At 37.2% G+C, this 22,074-nt stretch overlaps 1 protein-coding gene and 1 long non-coding RNA gene across 2 annotated transcripts in view; both read right to left on the bottom strand.

The window, feature by feature from the left end:
- LOC146873280 (uncharacterized) overlaps positions 1 to 1,311 on the bottom strand; it is a 4,818-nt gene extending 3,507 nt beyond the window's left edge. The window contains exons 1-2 of the long non-coding RNA XR_014982830.1: positions 149 to 1,311; positions 1 to 65 (exon numbers count right to left, since the gene is read on the bottom strand). The exon at positions 1 to 65 is cut by the window's left edge and continues 105 nt beyond it. This is a non-coding gene — a long non-coding RNA (uncharacterized LOC146873280). The remainder of the gene's footprint in view (positions 66 to 148) is intronic.
- Positions 1 to 22,074, bottom strand: part of LOC118444343 (uncharacterized) — a 78,338-nt gene that overhangs the window by 16,079 nt on the left and 40,185 nt on the right. The window contains exons 2-3 of the mRNA XM_085660667.1: positions 4,282 to 4,494; positions 3,660 to 3,798 (exon numbers count right to left, since the gene is read on the bottom strand). Coding sequence (XP_085516793.1) covers positions 3,660 to 3,798; positions 4,282 to 4,494 — 352 coding nt within the window. The remainder of the gene's footprint in view (positions 1 to 3,659; positions 3,799 to 4,281; positions 4,495 to 22,074) is intronic.

The following is a 22,074-nucleotide window of genomic DNA, read 5'->3' as shown; positions in this document are numbered from 1 at the left end:
TCGCCACATCATCGGGTACCGAGCATCGCTTATTTATAGAATACGCTAATGGAACGACATCGCACCTGCGTTATAGGTATATACTGTATATTACTTTAAACCAAACGCTCGTATTTTTATGTATTTATTTACTTTTTATTTTTCTTACGATCTATCAGTAGTAAGAAAGATATTAAATAGATGTTCGTGTCTAATCATGCGAGTTTTCTCTTTTCCTCTTTCTCTCGTTCTTTTTGGTTTTCTATTTTTGATAAACTAATCGCATTACATAGAACGTAAAAGATACTTCATTTTGGACGGGAAGAAAATAATAGCTAGCTTTACGAAAGAGATTTAACGCGTCGTTGTCGCAAAATTGCGTTCTCTTGTGCATCGCAATTCGTGTATCTCGAAGTTACAACCGCTATCTTATCGCATCGAGATAAACTCGCATCGTTCCTTATCGAACGTTCGTTGAATAGCTGATAAAGTATGACAAAGGTCGTTGCGAACTGGTCTCTATGGATTACGTCGTTGTTTTGCTTTCATTTGTTATAAAGAAACTCGTGAATTCGAGTTCTTACGAGGTTAAAACGAAAGAAAAAAAGAAAAAAAAAAGATGAGATCGCAAAGTTCAGATTAATTTATTTGATATTATGACAATATCGTTTACGAAATATGTAAAATGTCGTTTGGAATGTTCTTCGAAGAATAACTCGTCTATCTTTGGACTTTATGTAAATTGCCGAGAAACACTTTCCTAGACTTATTTGCCACGTCTGTTTTATTAAAACATTTCAATGTGTACACTTCTATTTTTTTTTCTTTCTTTCTTCCTGTCTCTCTCTTTCCTCTAACATTCCATCCACGCACACTTTCCTTTCGATACCATCCCTCTTTTGCTCGGCTTCCAATTTGTCTCGGTACCGCTGTCTCGGCAAATTATTCACACGATTTTGACGAAAAACGAAAAGGCACGATAGCTCGTTATATAACACCGAGCGTGAATTCGTAATCTCACTGTCCTGTTGCCGGTTAGAAATGTTGGAAGAGTAGGAGGAAAGAGATGGAGAAGTAGAAGTAGAAAAGGAGGAGGAATGAAAAGAAAAATACAAGACCAAAGAGGAAGGGTGAAGTAAATGTATGAGATGTGTGTGGCGACGTCTTCTTCTTTTTCTTTATCTTCTTTTTCTTTATCGTTGTCGTCGTTCCTGTGGCCGACAGAATATTTTATTAATACTCGTTCGCCTTGGCTTTCCCATATCGATCACTCTGATAATCGATAAACATGTACATATGTACGTGTATATATGAGATTATACCTACGCGAACGATTCGCTAACTTCATGTAAATTTTCAATCACAAATCGTCTCTCTCTCTCTTTCTCTCTCTCTCTCTCTCTCTCTCTCTTTCTCTCTCTCTCTCTCTCTCTCTCTCTCTCTCTTTCTCTCTCTCTTTATTTTTAATGCCTTCTCTATCTTCTTTCCAAATACGAGATATTTCCTTCATGGTTTTTCTTTGATACGCACGAGCAGTCATCTTCGAAAGTGACATTTTCCTTTTAAAGTGATATTAGAAATTAATAGACAAAACTTTTTGTCATCGACAAGAAGGACTTTCACATATCGTAGTTCCTAAGATTCAAATAATTGAAATAATCTTTCAAACGGCGACAACCGGCTATCTTTCGATTGATTTTCTTTATTTTTCTCTTTCCTTTTTTCTTTTTTTTCTTCTTCTTTTCCATTTATTTCGTTAGATAGGACGGCACGCGGCATGATTTTACACACCTGTCGAAAGTTTTTATCGTCGAGTCCATGTTTGCGAGCGTATAATTGCCGACTCGTTCAAGCGGGAATTTCATCGACAAGGCCACGGATCAATGATGATAAATGATAGTAGACTTCCAGTCAAAATAACTCGGTGAGAGTCGAGAGTTTTCTAAAAATAGAAAATACTCGCCTACTTCTCTCTTCTCATTAGTCGTTTTTTTTTACCACATCGCTCAAAGAGACGAACAAAGCAAATAGAGAATTCAAATGAATTTTATCAATTAAAAAATCAGCGTAAATGGCGGCCACATGCGTGTGCGCGTGAAAAGAAAGATAGGGACTTTATTTTTGTAAAGAATCGTACCGAGACGATAGACTCCCTCGACGTCGGTTACAAAAATATGTCCTTCCAAGAAACACCCCATAGAAATGTGTATCTCGTTAAGAATTTCTTTGCCGATGTGAAGTGTCTGTGAATTTACTAATTCTTCTCTTACCCGTCTCACTCCCATCCCAACTCAATTCCATCTTACCCCCATCGTTGGCACTATCGTCATTTGTCTCATAAGAGACTTTCTTGTTTGCAAAAAGGAAATATAGATTTTTTAAACGTCCCCTATGTCGATCTTCCAAGATTATTTTTTAAAACTCTTGAACAAGATAGTCATAGTGCTTATATATATATATATATATATATATATATATATATATATAATATACATAAGTACTACATACATACATATATATTTTAGTGTCAAAACTACTTTTGAAATTAATTTCTGAGAAAGTTTATAATAAGAAAAGATTGAAATGATTAAGCATATCCCTTATAAGATTTTTATCGTGTGTGTATGTGTGTGTCTGTTTGTGCGTATGTGGGAGGGTTCTTATATAATTGTCGAATGAACACAGCCGGTAGAATTATACAATAGCATGCATCGCGCGGACGCATTGACTTTTTGGCAAAGAAGACGGGTATTTATATAACAATTTATATAGGCCGTTCGCATCAGAGTCCAACATGCGGAACAGGTAGTAGATCGAACACACATTAAAATTCTTAGGAAATACTATAGCAATTTATATTTTTCGTGCCAAAAAATCTCTTTCCTTTCATTTCCATTTTCCATTTTAAGATTCAAGACACACAATAATGGACATTGTTGCAATTTGATTCACCTAAGGCATTTCTCACATTTGTTCGCCAATTTTCGACGAGCTTTGTTTCCTCAAAACCTTTATTCGCCAATTCTCCGGAATATCTAAATAACGCATTTTATTTGCACCAACTGCAAAAAAAAAAGAAAAAAGAAAAAGAAAAAAGGAGAAGAAGAAGAAGAAAAAGATGAAGAAGAAGAAGAAGAAGAAGAAGAAGATCGTTGTCGTTGCCTTCCACATCGTTATCGTCGTTCCATGTTTATTTTTAACAGAACACTAAGAAAGAGATAAGGTCGAGAAATGAGGTACGCTAAATCTTATTTCCCCTCCCTCAATAGTCAACATTCAAGATAAGAACGAAGAATTTTTATTCTCTTTCTATCGTCTATACTTTCTCTAATATCGATATGTATTTTTCATTTTACATATTCTAATTCAGTCATTTTATTATTATTATAATATATATATATACATATATAATAAAGATATACGTATGTGTATGTGTTTATATACATATATATATATATATATATATATATATATACATAATTTGGAAATGGCCTTTAAAAAATTCTTGATGTTATCATTGGAAACGTTTGTGCAATATAACGATTAATGTAAATATAGAAGAACAACGCACTTGTCTTTTAAACAAACATTATTATCGCAATTTAATATGCTGGAATTTGAAAGATCTTCATATATGTATATATATATATATATAATGTATGTATTTGAAATACACTAACCTTTATGTCCAAGTGTGCTACGTTGAGAGAATGCAGGAAGGCAATACCATCTAAAATCTGCTTCAACAATCTCGCAACCTGCCGTTCTTCTGGGACTTCGTCTCTATCCAATATCATTTGCAATTCGCCACCAGGTGCCCTATGAGGAGAACGATACAAAATAAAGCGATCAATTCAAGTTTTACTTCAACGGACGTAATAACGAAGCAAATAGAACACGAACGTTAAGAAAATAATCGAGGTATATCAGAGTCAATCGATTAGAACGAAAATAACGATAGAGAATCGTACGAATGCTCTTTAGAAAGCTAATAATACGAAATATTCATATTACACTATTACACTATTACACAAAGGTATCATAAATTGGTAACGTTCGTTACGTAACGCTTAATATATCCACTATGATTGCGTTAGAAGTTATGCTTGCACAATCTAATAATATAAAATGCATACGCGTCAGTCTATAATGTATGTATTATAAAAGAAAGAAAGAGAGAGAGAGAGAGAGAGAGAGAGAGAGAGAGAGAAACAGAAAGAGAAATAACCGTATGACGCTTCATAGAGAAGTACAGTTAGAGCGAGTCCAGTATGTGCACACACACTAGGAAAAAAAACTTACAGTTCCAAGACGAGAACCATCTCGGTATTGGTCTCGAAGACCTGGTGGAGGGAAACGAGGCGAGAACAGTGAGCAGCGGCATCCAGTACCGCGACCTCGTGAAGTGCCTCCGCCCTCAATTCCTGAGCTCGTCGTCTCTTCCTTAGAAACTTTGCGGCCCACTGTCTTCCGCTCGATCTCTCTCGGCATCTTCTCACCGTTGCGTATTTGCCCCTGAACAAAAAAAAAAAAGAAAAAATGGATAAGTACAAAAAATTAACCTTTAGAAATTAATTGCTCATGTTCGTTCTTTTTATTATTATTTCATTTATAACAGATACTTTAAAGAATTATTATAGTAGGAGGACAAGGAAGTTTGATTAAATCATTCGTTTGCTTTCACCCGTGAATTAAAGAGTAATACCATTCTTTTAATGCTTTTCTTAATTGCAACCGATCTTATATAGTAATCTCTAAGTCGTATAAATATTTCTAAGTTAGATATTAGCAACGCATCCGCCATCGCGTTATTATTCTTCGTTCATAATTCTTCCTTTTCTCGATTGAATTACAAGAGATTAAGGAATTATCGTTTGGATGTGTTTAGAGAGGGAGAGAGAGAGAGAGAGAAAAAGAAATTGTGTAAGAAAGTCTCGTAATCGAGTACAGATGTAATGTAAAAATTATCGATCGTTGGGGTAATATATAAGATACGTGTAAACATTTAAGAGTCACCGTCCGTACCATCTCGTATCTTCGTGTAGACTAACATCGTTTGTTTATCGAACGAGACTAGTCTAACGGAGATGTCAACAAAGAAACTTTGATGTTAGTGCGCGACAAGCGTGTATACATAACATATACATGTATACACACATATACATACACACATGCACATATATACATGTATACACACATACACACACACACATACACATACACACATGCACATATATACGAATACAACATATATACGAATATATATGCGGACACTAATATGTTTACAGAGGAACGACATTCCAACAATTTCAATTCGAATATCGTGATATCGAATACGACATTCTTGAAGTCGATGAACCGGGAATCTCGAGGTTGGCTTCTCCTTTCAAACAGAGACTTCCCTTGCAATCCGATGATCTAAACACAATCTTCTAGAAAGTGAGAACTCGACTCAGGCTATGCACCGGAGGCGTTCTGTACTGCTCTCGTTCAATTCGATTGTCGCGCCTAAATTCGAGCATCGGTGAAAGTACCAGCGTTCGTATTACATAAAAGTTCGTACAGTACAAGGAAGTAAGCCAAGTGTACGCGTTTATTGCATGTCTATATATGTATATATATATATATATATATATATATATATATATATCTATATATACATATGTATATATATATATAACAACAACCTATAAGGACACATATAAATAAATATGTATGCACGTGATAGCTTATGTTTTCAAAGGTGGTAGGCAGCTAATTGAAACGGACGGTATTCCATTTTCTCGACTCATTCTTTTTTCTCAAGATTCTCTTCTCGTGATAAAAACAAAATAGCGTGAACGGAACAGAAAACATAATCCTACAAAACCCAGTTTCTAGAATTTTATGCCGCTGGTGAAACCTTCCACGATTCTAACGCCGCGCACCGGCCATGCAATAAACCCGTAATACGAGTCGATGTCACTGAACTCCGTTTTGTCTAATGTATCTATAAATTGCTATCTCTTTCGATTGAATTACCAAATACTTATTTTCTTTCTAGTTTCGTTTCGTGTATCAAATGGTGAAAAAGATTCTTTTCTTTCTTTTTTTTTTTTTTTTTTAACTTATTTATATCGTACATTTACAAAAAGAATTATTCCACTTTAATAAATATTCGCAATAAAATCATTATATCGTTGTTATATGACTAACGATTAAACGACTCTTTGGAAATGATCGAGCGTGGGTGCAAATCGGTGATATATTGTATATATATGTATTATCAATATAAATAAAATAATATATATATATATATATATAATATAAATATAACAAAAAAAATATAATAAATCAAGTCATAGTATTAATTTTCGTATTGAAAAATCTTAGACAAAGCGGCTTATATATAAAAGCCCGATCGATGATAAATAATCGAAGATCTTGTAAGTACATTTCCTCGAGCAAACAACAAACGATCGTATTAGTTGCCAAATGAAAAATGACATTGTCCAAGCGTCGTTCTTGAAAGGGACAGAGACGTAACAAATGACACTGAGCGCGCGTCTCTTTTAACACACCGTGTCAAAGTAAGCATCATTAGAGGTTCATTGTACACGTGAACTGGTGGACCTCGCCGTGTTCTACAGAGCAAACCGCGAATCGGAAAAAAGATAAAGAGGGGAGGGAGGAAGAGGGAGAAATTCTAAGCCGGTTCATCGACCGGCCACACGCTTCTCCATACTTTTTCTCTTTGCTGAGATACTTTGGCACGATCGATGAAGTTTCATCATTATTTTACCCCAACCATAATAAATCCTCTAACGAACTAAGAATTTTCTATTAACACGTTTATTAAAGTTCAATCTATGATCAACATTTCATTTTCTTTGCTCCGTTTAGATTTCTTAATAATTTACAAGACTAATAAGATTTGATACAAAAAGTGTGACATTAATTCTTAATCTATTATTGTAAAAAAAAAATCTCACATTAAGACATTCACGCACGAATAATATTACGATATTCTACGTATTATTGCAATGCAATGAATACAAAATATGACAGTGCTTTTTTTCTTATATCTATTATGCCAAAATAAAAAAGCAAAAAAAAAAAAAAACAAAAAAAAAAGCAAAAAACAAAAAAGAGAAAAAACAAGATGTTAGATATCGATGTGTGAAATCGTGAATCTCGATAATTAAGGTGTTTAACAAAATTCTTAGACAATCGAAAATATTTCAGAATAATCATATCGAATGATTTAACATCTGCACGAATGATATACATATGTATATATGTATGTATGTATGTATGTATGTATGTATGTATGTATGTATGTATGTATGTATGTATGTATGTATGTATGTATGTATGTATGTATGTATGTATGTATGTATGTATGTATGTATGTATGTATGTATGTATGTATGTATGTATGTATGTATGTATGTATGTATGTATGTATGTATGTATGTATGTATGTATGTATGTATGTATGTATGTATGTATGTATGTATGTATGTATGTATGTATGTATGTATGTATGTATGTATGTATATATGTACGTACATGTATCAGAACCAATATATAATATAAAAGTTGATAAAAGTAGATAACGCTGAAAGTCACTGTTCGTCTAGGTATGTAGGTTGGCGAACGCGAATACGAACGATTGTGGGCAGTCTTTATCGAATCGACTTGTTATCTATGTTCTAATTGCAGGCTGTTACACGGTTCGCCGTATCTAATGCCTATCTATGTATGTGTATTCGCTCCACTGGATGCTCTATATCGAAGAAGAGAAAAAGAAAGATAGAACATAAAAGACGAGGATCAAGGCTTTTGTGAAGTCTCGAAAATCGATCACGAGGTTCATCTCTCTCTCTCTCTCTCTCTCTCTCTTTTTTCTTTCTCCCACCCTTACTTCTTTACTCCCTCTCCCTCTCTCTCTTTCTCTGTTTCTTTCTCCCTCTTTTGCGATTCTTTTATCTTTTCGTCATGCTCAATGCTCACGGCGGGCCGCCAACTCGACTTCCTTTCTTTCGATACACCGACACAGATAAGACTCGAAATATACGTTGCTCGGCTCGTTTACGATGAATTATCTTTGAAAAGTTTTCTCTTTCTTCGCAAAACATTGTCTTTTACTTAATGTTCCCTCACTCCCTCCCATCCACCCACCCACCGACCGTGTCGTCATCGAATCAAAGAGATGAAAATGTACCATCCATAAATGAATTATCCCATGAAGTTTCATAAAGAAAGTTTTCTCTATTGTTTGTATTTAAGAAATAATAATATGGCAAACGATAGTCAACAAAACTTTTCTTCTCGATTCGAAAAGCAGAGAGACAAATTATTTTAAAAAGTTTGATGATATCATAAAAAAGAAAGTATGATAGATATGTATTATATGTACAAATATGTATGTACAAATAATTATATTTAAGATCGATTTATGTTTAAACGTTGATATAGAAATAAAAAGATAACAAAGAAGTAATTAAAGAAGTAATTTTTTAACAAGAGAGAAAAAGAGAGAGAGAAAGACACATAGATAGATAGATAGATAGATAGATAGATAGATAGATAGATGGATAGATAGATAGATAGATGGATGGATAAATAGATAAATAAATAGATAGATATTTAAATAGATAGATATTTAAATAGATAGATAGAGAGAGAGACAGAGAAGAGGATAAGGAAGTTGGATATAACAGGGCGAAGCTTTGGTACGCGAAATAATACACATAGAGATCGCACGGATCTACATGTTGTCTCGCTTTTGCCATGCGCGTGATCTCGATTTCCCTAGGTTGCTTGGGTCGAACTCCCACGCTATACGTTCTGTGTTTGTTCTTCGTCGAGTCCTCGCTATTTCTCACTCGCTCTCTTTATGTCTCTCTCTCCCTTTCTCTCTTTTGCTCTCTCGTAACTTAAAGATGTGACGGAGCGCGGCTAGATCAGAGAGATCGCGCATCTCGCGGCTGATTGCGCTCGAAAATCGCAACGTAAGGCTCTCTTACTAGCGTATATGTACGTGTGCATATCTACACATATATATACACATATATAGATAGTATAGCATATATGAATAATGTGAAGAGGACGCGTACAATGGAGGCTTTTACGTCCGCGTATTTTGCGTTTCTAATTCCGATCGTGTCTTTTGTGGATTTAGCGGCATGCTCGGAAGAGTTTTACGCCTTTGATCTTCCGCATTTTGCCAGCGAAGAAAAGAAGATCGATCGATATCTTTTTCATTGAGATAAGCGTGTAATCGATCTTCTTCTTACTTCGTTCTTCTTTGTATAAACGTGTATGTGTGTGTGTGTGTATATATGTCACGTGATTCTTCAAACTATGTATTTTGTAATTATAGAAAAACAGAGAGAGAGAGAGAGAGAGAGAGAGAGAGACTAATTGTGAAAAAAGAAAGAAAAAAGAAGAAAAAAAAACAAATAGAATACACACTTTGCAAAGGTGGTTTTAACGTTTTGACAAGAATTTTTATCATAATAAAAAAATTTGTATAACGTTTAGATGTTTAAGCGTTTGAAACACGATTCGTTTAAGCGTTTCACTATCGAAATTGTTTTTCATAGGATCTTTCTCATCGGCGGATCTACTTTTTTAGCCCTTTGCACGACGCAATTTTAAAAGCTATTAGCAGTGCACAGCACAGCACCTGCGGACAATGTCCGCAGCAAGGGCTCTCGTTTTATCGATGAACGTAGAAGAAATTCTTGGCAACGGCTATGGCGATAACGATCCAGCAGTCCCCTCTTTGCTTCTTGAATTAATTACTCCTTAAATTTATGCGTGAAATCTGGCGAGGTGTATTTTTCCAAGGAAAAGTTACCCCTCACCGTCTAAAGAAAAGTTCTTTTTTCTTTTTCCTTTTTGTTATTTTTTCTTTTTCTTTTTCAGCAAACGATTGCTATTAAGCTATGTTCGAAAAGATAATTTTAAACCTTCGTTCGTTCTATGATTAACATCGAGAAGATATTAAAGATTTTCAATATTTGTAACAACATTTTGATTTGCTATAAAATAAAGATTATCAATCAATAACGGCAATGGTTTATAAAAAAAGAAAAAAAAATTATATGTTAGTCAATTCTTCAGCACATCCATTTGCAAAAGAAAAGAAAAAAGAAAATAAAAAAACTTATAAAAGTACTTATAAGATTATTGATAACGATAACAAAATTCATTATAAAAACTGCGACAGGAAATTGTCTATCTTTGTTTAGAAAAACTATGCATTATAAAAGATGTCTACACGTATATATATATATATATATATATATATATATATATATATATTATATATATATATATACATATACACATATATATATATATACACACATATAACTATCGAAAGGAACTGACTGTAGGAACAATAAATACATTTTTTGTTGCATTATCGATCTGCTGGAACGTAATAAGCTACTATCACGAGCGCCAATCCGTAAAGTCCTTAATTCGTTGAAGCGTCGCTTCCGTCGATCCTTTCGAAGGGAAATTGCAGCAGCCACAATGGTGCACACGCGCGTCTTTTAACGAGCAAGCGCGGATCCTATCGGCGTCTTTCACGTTCCAGTAGCCTTGAAACACCGGATACGCCCTCTCATCTTCTTCGTCCGTGATCGGTCTCGGCAGAAAGAGAGACAGAGAGAGAGAGAGAGAGAGAGAGAGAGAGAGAGAGAGAGAGAGAGAGAGAGAGAGAGAGAGAGAAGAGCGTTTATGAACGCAAAGAAAATGAGGAGGCAGCACGCGACAAAACATTGGCGGCTCCTTTACTTGGACTTCGTCCATGCAAACCAATCCTGTTCCTCGTCAAAAATTATTATCGAAATATTTCTCTTCGAATTCCATATCTCCCGCGAAGAAAATCTCATTTAAATGTTACAGAACACTAGTCTGATTAACGTTTCGCAATATTCTTCCATATATGCCTAGAAGTATGTATGTATGTATACATGTATGCATGCATATATGTATGCATGTATGTATGCATGTATGTATGCATATATATATATGTATGTATGTATATATATATGTATGTATGTATGTATGACATGTATACATAGACGAATCATCATGATTTGGTTTCATATTCCAATGGAGTACAATTCACGGAACATTTACTTCGCGGTATATGTATCTTTCCCGAGTAAGTTCTTATCGAAAGTTTGGATCCTTGGAAAGGCACATCTTGAATAGCGGATGAGGAGAGATTTTTTTTCTTTTTTATTTTATTTTATTTTTGTTTTTTAAATGTGAATCACATATTTAAAGATATTGCATGACTGATACTTAACTGTATCTTCCATTTTTTCCTTATTGTTCTTTATATTGGAGTAAGAAAGAAATAAAATAATTAAACTTTTCTAAAGACACATTTTTTTTTGCTTCTTGATCATCCTCTGCAAAAAAATCTTGCCATTTTCCTGTCTTCCCAACGAAAGTAGAAAAGTATTTTTAAATGATTTTAAGCTCGGGTAGACAGACAGATAAACACGATTTTACGCGTGGAAGAGTTTAGTCGGAAGACATCGAAAGAGAGATCGTTGGGTCCTCCGTAGTTTCGCTTCTTTGTTCGCCGCTATTTGAGATCATCGACATCACGAGTCATTGGAGAAGTCTAGAGAATCTAAGAAGAGTCGTAGCACTTAAGGACTTTTACGAGCTCTCCGAACCACAAAGAAATGTACATGGAGATCGTTGCTACCAGGGAATATTTTTATTAACATTGAAACAAGGAATTATTTAACAGTTAACAGGGAATATTTTTATTGCATTGAATTCGAACGAAAGGGAGGAAAGTAGTATAAGTAGATCGTTCCAACGCTTTGATTTCTCGATCGATGATCCATGTCCAACTTGTATAATTTTTCGCATCATCTCGTCTTCATGAACTTATTATTTTACTTTAACGCCGATAAATAAAATCATTCGAAAGAATTACGTCCCTTCTTCACGTGCCTGTACATTTTTATTTATTATTCACTTAAGAATATTATCTAAGATAGATCGATATAAAAGTTTTATATTCTGATACATTGACAAATTCTTTTGCATAATAAAACAAGGGCTTTGATCGGTCGCCGCTTTCATCGTTCCACTGCCTTACTGTCCGCGAATGTCTACGCTTTTAATATTTAGCGAAACAACAAATACTTTCACGAGTCTCATCGACCCCTTCTCGAGAAGCCGGCACCAGCGAGAGTACCTACAGGCGCTTATTATTTGTAAGTTGCCTTCTTTTCCGGAGCCTTTGAGTCTTTAAAACTGCAGTCACGACTTTACTTTAGCTGAGTATCAATTACCTTCCCTGTTCCCTCATAATTTTTACACGAGAAATTTTCAATGCATGTGATCTCGAACGTCTTGTACAATAATATCACTTATTAATGTAATTTTGTATTTTCTTCCTGGTACCTTGAACAACATTCAATTTTCTTATGGTCCTTCACTTATTTTTTCCTTTTTGCAAATTCCATTCGCTTTTACCTTTCAAAGAAAAGGAAAACAAAAAGTCAATTATAAGAAAAACGTAGGTAGAGAGAAAAAAAAGAAAAAGAGAAAGAAAGAAAGAAAGAAAGAAAGAGAGAGAGAGAGAGAGAGAGAGAGACAAGCGCATTCCACGGCAGGTAAAAAATCCGATTTCGAGACGGGAAAAGGTTCTAAGCGAGGCTTAACGCGGTAGTCGCTCGGATGCTGTAGAAAGTATACACTTTCACCGCGGCGTCTCTCGTGCACGCGGGGTCCAAGTGCGTATGACTTCTCGAGCGCATATTAAAGCGTCTTTCCTCGAGTTATAGCTGCTTGCTCGTGTATCCCTTACCGTTGTACATGTTTACAACAATACGAAAGAGGGGGAAAAAGATATGTACATATATATATATATACGCACGTATGTATATAGTTACACACCACACAGGTGTAGCAAAAGAAGAACACGGGACATACAAAAGAAGGTATCGAGAAATGTTATCTCTTTGTCGCCATCTCTCTGACTCTTCTTTTTCTTTGATTCTCATTTTTTTTCTTTTTCGTTTTCTTTTTCTTCTTCATTTCTCTTCGAGCTTCTTTTCGCGCCACCGATTAATCATTCGACAAGTGCGATATTCCGTGATTGCGAAAGGATCTCATCATGAATCGGTGAGCTCGATGCGCGAACAAGAACGATAACCTGGTCGGTTTAAAACAGGAATGGTCAAACTTGAAGTAAATACCAATCCGTGAGTCCAACGATAAAGACGACACGACTATTCCATAACGAGATCAGCATTCCTCGATGTCTCGAGGATCGAGACTTTCCACCGTCCTACGTCGGCGAAAGTGCCGCATATCTGTTCGTCCCAATCGGGAGGAAGATATCTTGAACATTACAATTTATAAGTCTTCGCGCGCATAAATCTAATAAGTTCTATAAGTATAGGTGGTTATTGGATATTATCGAAATACTAATATATTATCGAAAACTGTTCGGTAACTAAATTTTTCTTTTTTCATTTTTTTATTCTTTATAAAGGAAATCTTATGATCTCGTCTTTGCAAGAAGAGGCTTTCACGTTCGTATACCCACTCTTTCCCACGTCACCTAGGAGGCCACGACTAGAATTTCTTTCTCCTTCTCTCTCTATCTATCTATCTATCTCTTTTCTTCTCTTTCGCAGAGAAGCACGAAACGTACTTGAAACTACTTGGCACGGTCCCATTAAGAGCGTGCGTTGTACGTAGAAGGGCGGTAGAAGATCAATGACCCAAGGTCAAACTGAGGGTTACGAGAGAAGCAACAGAGGGCTATCTATGTTCGTTGTAGGAAAAGGAGAGAGGCACACCAGGAAATCGGTCCTAACACCGGGACTAGCGTCTAACGTCGTGCAACACGATGTACCCGTCCGTCGTCCTTTAAGGCATCCATTAGCTTCCTAACTACTAAACACACCAGTCGGTCCGACGACCCCTCGTGAGCTCGCCTTGCTTCCGAGCTCGAAAGCGGACAGTGTGCTCCATGATGGATCCTCGTCCTCATCCTCATCCTCTTCTTATCCTTCTTCTTCTTCTTCTCTTTCTTGTTCTTCTTCTTTCTTTGGAGAAGAGAAAAAGAGAAAGAGAGAGAGAGACTCGTTCCTTCTTTTTTTCCTTCCTTTCGTATTCTCTCTTCTTTTTCCTTCTCCTCCTCCTCCTCTTCGTTGTCTTATTTTTCTCCATGTTCTTCTCCTTTTACTTCTTCTTCTTCTTCTTCTTCTTTCTCTCTTTTTACTTCTCGCAAAGGTAGCGACGTTCAAGGGTCATCGACATCTTCGCCTGACGACATCGTAGGCACGTCGTGTTTCCTTCGGTCATCGCGTTTACTCGCACACGCCAGACAATTCCAGATAATATCTAACAATTTGAAAAAGGAACATGACCGGGCCTGTCGTGATTAGACACGACTCTCTTCGCGCACGCGCATGAGAGAAAGAGAAAGAGAGAGAGCGAGAGAGAAAGAGAGAAAAGATGAAAAAAAGAAATGCTCTCTTTGTTTGCTCTACCTCGTTAAGAGAAAAGTTTCGTTAAGCGAGAACATACGTAATTGGGCGATAAAACCGAACGAAAAGAAAACGGATAGGTCGGAGAGAAAAATCGTGCCGTCTGGTAGAACGTTGCGCCGACGTTGTGTGTTGTGTAATCGGTTAACGAGCAACGAGAACGCAACTGGAACGAATTTCACTGTATAGTTTGTATGGATACACGTAGCCAGCCATTGCACTCGTTGCACAATAGATTTGCATTCGAGAGAGAGAGAGAGAGAGAGAGAGAAAGAGAGAGAGAGAGAGAGAGGGAGAGAGAGGGAAGGGCGCCGATGAGATCGGACAGGGTGAGACTAGTGCTTGGTTGAGGGTACGAGAAGAGAGAAAGAGAAAGAAGAAGGGGAATCCAATAGAAGAAAGGAATATCCAACTCGACGCGCCACGACGTTTATCCGCTAATTTCTTTAATTATCCACGGGATCCGGGCCATAATTAATGGCGACTCGTTCGGATTTCCGCGTTACCATCTCTCTCTCTCTCTCTCTCTCTCTCTCTCTCTCTCTCTCTCTCTCTCTTTCTCTCTCTGTCTTTCTGTCTCTCTCTTTCCTCTCCTTCTTTCTCTCTACGTTTAATGAGATAAAGTCAGTCAAACTACTACGACGTAGCACTCTCGTCGTTGAATTAGAAACGACGCTTGCGTCCAGTTCAATTAACGTCGAAATGCAAAATTGTCTCTATTCCCAGACATTTGTAGAATTTTCATGAAACTTATTATTAATGGAGCTTGAAAAATGTGAAGTTTATGTATATATATATATATATATATATATATATATATATACCATTGAATTTGTTTAGATTAGTAAGATAGATTATGTGAAATCACAACAAAGAGGATTTAATGATTCAACAATATTCGTGAGAGGGGAATTATGTATGTCTGGTAGAGGACGGACAATGATACGAGTTGTACGTGAAAATTCCGAAAGACGATCGTACGTGTCATATCAAGAGGACAAGAAGAACTTTTCCTCTTCTCCCTCTTTCTTTCTCCTTGTGACCTTCTCGTAGTTGCACGCCGTATACGTGCAGGACCTGAACGAATGAAGCGAGTTAGTCAGCCACCATCTGTCTGCATATGTATATATATATGTATATAAGTAACATGTATGTATATAATATGTATATATAATATGTATATATAATATGTATATATAATATGTATGTTTGTTAGGCTCGCTAAGTCTTTCTAATCTATCTTCGAGATATTGAAAATACGGTTTCGTTGAAATCAATTTTGAAAGTGTAATCGATCAATCGATCGGTTCCTTATAGAATCGATCAATCATTTTGATGATGGATTAAGAGCGATGATCGTCTTTAAATTTTAAATAAAAAGAAGAGAATGTACGTATCGAATTAAATATGGGGATGCAAATCGAGTCGATGTACCTCCGTCTTCCTCTTCTATTTCTTCTGTCTCCTCCCTCGTCATCCCTTCTCACGATCATCGCTCGTTAGCCGCATTGTGCCTTCGACTCATGACTTCGACGCATATACAAGTTACGCAAGAGGCAGAACACTCGATACGACTTGCGGCTTGCCAAGATGGACCGGAAAAAAAAGTGTAGCAGATATCGTGTCACGAGCCAGTCGCTGCTATAGCTGCTGCCATTCGTTGCAGTGCTTTAAAGCCCTCTCCCTCTCTTCCCCCTCACTCTTTCTCCTCTTCTTTTTATCTCCATCGGACGACCGAGGACGAGTTAAGATGATTAAATTTTTAAACTGCATCTATTATGACGCGATTACAAAGGAAATAATTTATAACTACGAATAAAAATTCGTACTTATAATGAAAGAACAAAAAAAAATCTATAAATCTATATTCGCCTATATGTATAATTCTTTTGCAGAACTTTTATCAGAACGCGCGAGCGCGCAGGTACGTACACGATGCATTTTTATGATCCATAATTCGGCCTCTCAATGGCTCTCGTATAAAATAACGGCCCGGGCATACTTCAGTTTTGTCGTTACGTTCAACGTTCTTGGTCCTGTCTTTTTGATTTTGCCGTGCGTGCCGATCCACACGTAGACTTATATTTATGCGTATACAACGACGTGTACGATGACGAAGACGACGATGGTGGCGGCGGTGACGACGATGACGACGACCACAATAACGTAGAAAGATATAAGCGAATAAAATTCGAATCGTGGCGGAATGGTAATTTTATAGGCGGATCCCGACCCCTCGACCTCCCTTCTCCGAATATCCTCGCGAATCTCACGTAGGAATGAAACGATGAGACGCACACGTCTGCGCCTCCCCCCCCCCTTCTGTCTCTCTCGTCGTTTTTGTACAGAAACGGAATCTCGCGCGACATGATCCTTCTCTTCTTTTACCGCATCATCCACTTTCCATATCTTTGTAAACGAAGAGGACGAAGAAGAATAATAAAAGAAAATAATAATAATAATCATAATCATAAAAAAAGAAACAAGAAAAAGATTTAGAGAAGTACCGACTCGAAAGGAGACTTGCATACACCTACGTGCCAGAGAAACCATTTTTTATTTTCATAAATCCACGATTTCCTTTCCACAAGCGTTCGTTTCATTCCTCCGCGACTGTACGTAAGTTACCTTTATCCTTTCGAGATATTAGCATCGTTCGACCTTGCGAATATCTTCGAACAATTTTGCAGAACGTATTCATTTTCAAACGGTTTAGCGAAAGACTTTAACGGCACTTCAATATCGTTGAACGAGAGATCGTCCGGAAAGGTCAAAGTTCACTCGATTATGCTCGCTCGAGCGTCGATTAGCTACCACGTATACGCGCGTTCCTCGACGAACGCGAACCGTTCTCACAGAAGAATTTTTATCTCTCGATCGAGGATAACTAAACTTTCACGCGAATCGCGCGCTCGTTCGCTCATTCGTTCGTAAGTTCGTTCCTTAGCTCGCGGCCTTTATCGTATGTAAGTACAGGCGCGGCAAAACCAACGGAAAGCGAACGGCCGCGATTCGTAGCGGTAATGGTCTCTATCTCTTTTCCTTTTCTGTCTTTCTTTTCTTCTTTCTCGCTCGTCCTTATTCTACAAGCGACATATACCTATACAGATCTATACGCAGTGGGATTTAACCTTCTAAGAGAACGCCCATGTTACAAAACGAGCCTCTCGTTCTCATTTCCTCGAGCTTGTCGTTTTCCTTCTTTTCTCGATGCCAGTTTATCTACGGTGTTGGCCGGGTGAACGACTCTCGGCCAATCTTACGATTAAATTAGTAGGAAAGTGGAGTAAAACGTCATCTACACAGAAAGAGAGAGAGAGAGAGAGAGAGAGAGAGAGAGAGAGAGAGAGTGGGGGAGAAAAAGTAATTGAAAAGTAGCATCGAAGAACCGCTAAATTCATTATATTATTAGTAATTAAAATATTAATACAAGATAAAAGAAATTCTATCGGAGTAAATCCGAATAGATTTATATTTAAATTTTTTCTTGAAATAATCGAAAATTTGAATAAATAAGAAGAATCCAGTGAACGTTAGATTCTTTTATCGAATAATGGTTGTTATTCTTAGTGAAAACGTTTTCCGACACAACACGATTCGTATTGCTCGATGACTCTCCGCGGTCGTGAGTTCCTAACGATCGTGCGCCAACGTCGTTCTCACTGACATTCACCGTTCGCGACCGTTTCTACGAACGATATTTTGTTGTTCTGGAAACGCGGTCTGTAGTCTATCTCTTTCTCTCAACTGAGATTAAACGAGACGATGATTTGCAAGCCAAATGAGACCGAGATCAAGGAGCGGACGTTCGTTTTCTCGGACGAAACTACTTCTCTCTCTCTCTCTCTTTCTCTCTCTCTCTCTCTCCCTTTTATGTTTGACTCTTACGACATCTTCAAATTCTCATCGAAAATCATTTATCGGTAAGAAGGATGAGAAGTAAAAGGAAAAGAGAAAAGAGACAAGAGAGAAAAAGAAGAAGAAAAAGAAGAAAGAACGGGAAGAGAAGAGCCCGTTCGAATATAACAATCGTTTATCTCAAGCTTTGACTTCCTCCTGTCGATCGTTGAAATATGGTCGGTCCGGTGGACGAGCGAGTATATATGTATACAACTCTTCTCAAAATCCGACGCGCTGACAGACACGAATAAAGCGGAATGGGAGGAGACTGTCGGCGCCATGATACGTTTTGTATCGGTGCATCCTTTTCGATTTTGTTCCCTCATTGGATTTATCCATTTTTTCTTCTTCGTCTCTTTTACTTACGGATTCGCTGAGATTCGATTAAATCTTAATATTTTATTCGATGCTAATTAAGCTTCAGTCCAGCTTGAAAAAGAAGAAAGAAATACGGTACATCTTTCTCCCTTCCTACCTCCCTCTCTTTCCCTCTTCCTCCCGCTTTCTTTCTCTCTCTCTCTCTCTCTCTCTTTCTTTCTTCTTAATCCTTAATCTCGTGCGCTTGATGTTTTGTCGAGCGACAAACGAAAATAATTTTAATCAATTCCGGTGCATGCAAGATCACGATCTGGCAGATAATCAACAATAATCTTTCTTATTCCATTTTTTTTAGGGGAGGAAGGGGGGGGGAAGAGAAGGCTGATTCACATTTTTCTGCCGACCGCCGATCGAAAAGAGACGACGACAGCATATATTTTTAGCTCGGACGAGGGCGCCGCGTTCAAGTCGCGCGGCGTGAACTCGATTTGATCATTCCGTGCACGTAAGCGACATTACAGAAAGCCGAATCGATAAATAAAATCGATAGCCTTCGGAAACTAAATCCAGGAACTGGCTTCCTTCATGGTTACTTGTCATTCCGGTGCTCTCGGTTTTCGGCAGGGGGAGAGGACCGATCCAACCTTCTTCTACCTCCTCATCCTCATCTTCATTCTCCTTCTTCTCCTCTGACGACAACTCTGGCCCTTTCTCGTCCTTCTCGGTTGATTATCGATTTTTGCTCTTTGCAAAGGGGGTCAGCAAACTGTGGCGGTCGCCGAAGGACGCCAAGGGTGTTCTCTTTCGTCTTTCCCCTTTTCCTCTCCTCTATACTCCTCTCCCCTCTCTCTCGCTCTCTCTCTCTCTCTATCTCTCTTTCTCTTGTTCGCCCTTTCTTTCTCTCTTCTCTCCACTCAAGAGTCGATCGTGCACACTTTTATCGCGCGACTTGCTTTTTACTCCGTTTTTCTCCTTGCTCGAGATTTGGAAGTCGACGACCGTGATCGCGTTCCTTCGTGGTGGAACTCGCTGGTCCGCATTAATCGCGAGAACGATAAATGCACCTTTATCGGCCCTTTCTCCCTGCTTCTCTCCATTACCCTCTTTCTCCTCCTCTTCCTTCTCCCTCTCCTCCTCTTCTTCTTCTTCTTCCTCCTTTGAAATCCTGATTCTCAGGGGAACGACCGTAAGGCCAGGTGAATTTTACAGTGGAATCAAAGTAACGATTTCTCTTTTTATTATTCTCCATTTTAAATCGAAGAAAAACGTTTTCTCTCTCTCTCTCTCTCTTTTTTTCAGTTTTTTTTTCTTTTCTTTCCTCTCCTATCTCTTCTTACAAATTGAAAGAAATCTCTCGTCGAGGAAGTCGTGGAACATCATGATAGTCGACGCTCTAAATCTTCTTGATATTTTCGATCGAACGTATCCGATCATCGAGGAGACACAATCTCCATTTGGTTTTCTAATAAAAAAAAAAAAAAAAAAAAAAAAAAAAAGGGAAAAGAAAGAATAGATAGCCTTTCGTAATGTGGTTAGAGGAACCGTTAACGCTTCGCTCATTCATGGAGCGTGCATTAATTCGTGTCGTTGCTTTCTGCCTCCGTCGTAACCCGGTTATCGCTTGAGTCCATTAAAATGAATTAATAAAGGAAACCCGTGACCGTTCTCCAACGTTCTCCGTATAGATAAGGCTTTGCTCTTGCGTGAGATACTCCCTCGAGCCGAACAAACGTTGTAGTAGTTTCTAGTAATCGTAGTAGCAGTAATACTATAATACTACTTTAATTTTTCGCACGCTAATGTTGTGTTGTGCATATATATGTATAGGTGACATTCGTCGTGAATTTATAAAAATGTCATGTATTTTATATATGTAAACAGTTTAGGTGTATGTATGTGCGTGTATGTGTATGTAGATATATATATATATATATATATATATATATATATATATATTAGGGGGAACGGAAAGTAATGTCGTTTCTGCGAATGTCGATATTTGATTGTGATTAAAAATAAGAACTTGTTAAAAATTTATTCGTTTGAATTTAATTTAAGAAAGCGACATTACTTTCCTGTCCGCCTAATATATATATATATATATATATATATATATATATATATATATATATATAAGATCCAGATAGAATTGGTTCAATTTTTTGCAAAACGGTTTGTTAAATGATTGTTGTTTTTGTTGATATCTACCTATCTGTGTCGGTAGTACATAAATTTCCATAAATGTCGTATCTTTTATACGTGTACACGATATATTGGCTTGACCACCGTCGATGAATCATAATTAGCTAGGATGGAGACGAAGTCGTCGAGTTAAATTAAGGTGCGCCTTCTGTCCCTCCCGCGTGAAAACCAAATCGAGTGTCCGCCGTGCGAATAGTGAGTCACGCGTCGCGAGTCACGCGCGTACGTTTGCGCGTGGCGAGTGGCGCGTGGGCAACCGAAAGGAAGCGACGTAGAAAAAGGGGAAAGAGAGAAGTGCATTCATTCTTCTCTCTTTCTTTCTCTTTTTCTTTTCACCCTTCCTTTTTTCGTTGCTTCTTTCTCGACACTTATGACTATTTTTGACGATCATTTTTCTCTTCATTCAAACATTGTTCAAGGGAAAAAGTCTTGCAATAGTTTTATGATCAATCGTGACTCGACGTTTTCAAGTAAATCAACTCATCTGCTTCTTTCAAGAAAACAAACCTGGAATGCCGATGTAATAAGATCAGAGCGATGCTAATGCAGTAAGTTTAAAAAGTGCAATTCTTTTTCCTTTAGAAATTAATCGTAAAATTCTAATAATAATAATAATAATAATAATAATAATAATAATAATAATAATAATAATAATAATAATAATAATAATAATAATAATAATGTTTTTCACATATTACCGTCTTAAACTTTTACCATTTACCAGTCTAAAATAAAAGAGTTTTAAGAGGTTTTATTATGAATAAATATAAGTAGACGAAAAGAAAAAATCCTAACAAAGTTTGAATTCTTTCGTGTCGACGACCTTGGATGTTAGCGTTGCGGCGAACCTGTGGCTGACATAAATTAAACACCCACTGAAATTACGCCAATGACACATAGAATAGGAACAAGACAGAGACATAGATAGAAAAAGAGAAAGAGAGAGAAAGAAAGATAGATAAAGAGATAGATAGAGAGAGAGAGAGAGAAGGTTGAGAGGGGAGGAAGGAGGTAGAAAACTTGTTTGTAACCTTTCACTTACTGCCGCGAAGCGATCTCTCGAATCCTTCTACGTACGTGCTCGATAAGAAATTATCGACGCTCCGTTTAAACAGAATTATCTTTACAAAGTTTGCAAACA

The sequence above is a fragment of the Vespa mandarinia genome, chromosome 1 (genome assembly GCF_050613455.1).
Source record: "Vespa mandarinia isolate Hongniang chromosome 1, ASM5061345v1, whole genome shotgun sequence".
Taxonomy (NCBI): Eukaryota; Metazoa; Arthropoda; class Insecta; order Hymenoptera; family Vespidae; genus Vespa; species Vespa mandarinia.
The sequence above is the reverse complement of the archived record's forward strand: the minus strand, read 5'-3'. Positions and strand labels throughout refer to the sequence as shown.